Source organism: Chrysochloris asiatica, unplaced genomic scaffold (genome assembly GCF_000296735.1).
Source record: "Chrysochloris asiatica unplaced genomic scaffold, ChrAsi1.0 scaffold00040, whole genome shotgun sequence".
In the NCBI taxonomy this organism is placed as follows: domain Eukaryota; kingdom Metazoa; phylum Chordata; class Mammalia; order Afrosoricida; family Chrysochloridae; genus Chrysochloris; species Chrysochloris asiatica.
The window spans coordinates 12,045,686-12,046,297 of NW_006408558.1; the positions used below are offsets into that span (position 1 = coordinate 12,045,686).

The following is a 612-nucleotide window of genomic DNA, read 5'->3' on the forward strand; positions in this document are numbered from 1 at the left end:
AGCCCCCACAGGAACCACAGCCCCCCTTGGAGCCCCCACAGGATCCACAGCTGGAACAGGAACAGGCTGGCACACAGCAGCACACGGGCTTGCAGCAGCAAACAGGCACACAGCAGCTGGAGCCACAGCCACCACAGCTGGAGCCACAGCCACCACAGCTGGAACCACAGCCTCCACAGCTGGAGCCACAGCCCCCACAGCCTCCAGAACAGCCACAGCAGCCCATGATTCTGGTGAGTTGAGGGTGGAGTTGGTTAGAGTAGTAGATAGTGAATGAAGAGGTTCTGATGTGGGTTCCTTCTGCCAGGAGCCCTTTATAGTCCTGGGCTGAGGTCTGGCTGATCACACACTGACTTCCTTCTTCCTATTATGATATTTTTCCTGTTTGTGTGTGTGTTCTCCCCCTCCACCAGGGCCTCCCATTGGTTTTCACATCTTCCATCTCCTATTTCAGGTATTTAAATTTGTCTTCTTTCCAATCAGTTAAATTGCTATAAATAGAAACTCATCTCCAGGATTCTTAGCTTGTTAGCGATTTTCCAGGAAGGGCAGATCTGGTTCTGACATGTGTGTTTTCTCTACCATGCCCACAATGTAAGCCCATCCTTCCCT

At 51.6% G+C, this 612-nt stretch overlaps 1 protein-coding gene across 1 annotated transcript in view; it reads right to left on the reverse strand.

The window, feature by feature from the left end:
- The window catches only part of LOC102830955 (keratin-associated protein 5-4-like), a 1,236-nt gene extending 1,010 nt beyond the window's left edge, over positions 1-226 (reverse strand). The window contains exon 1 of the mRNA XM_006861023.1: positions 84-226. Within this exon, the coding sequence (XP_006861085.1) occupies positions 84-226 (143 nt within the window). The remainder of the gene's footprint in view (positions 1-83) is intronic.
- Between the last annotated feature and the right edge of the window lie 386 nt (positions 227-612).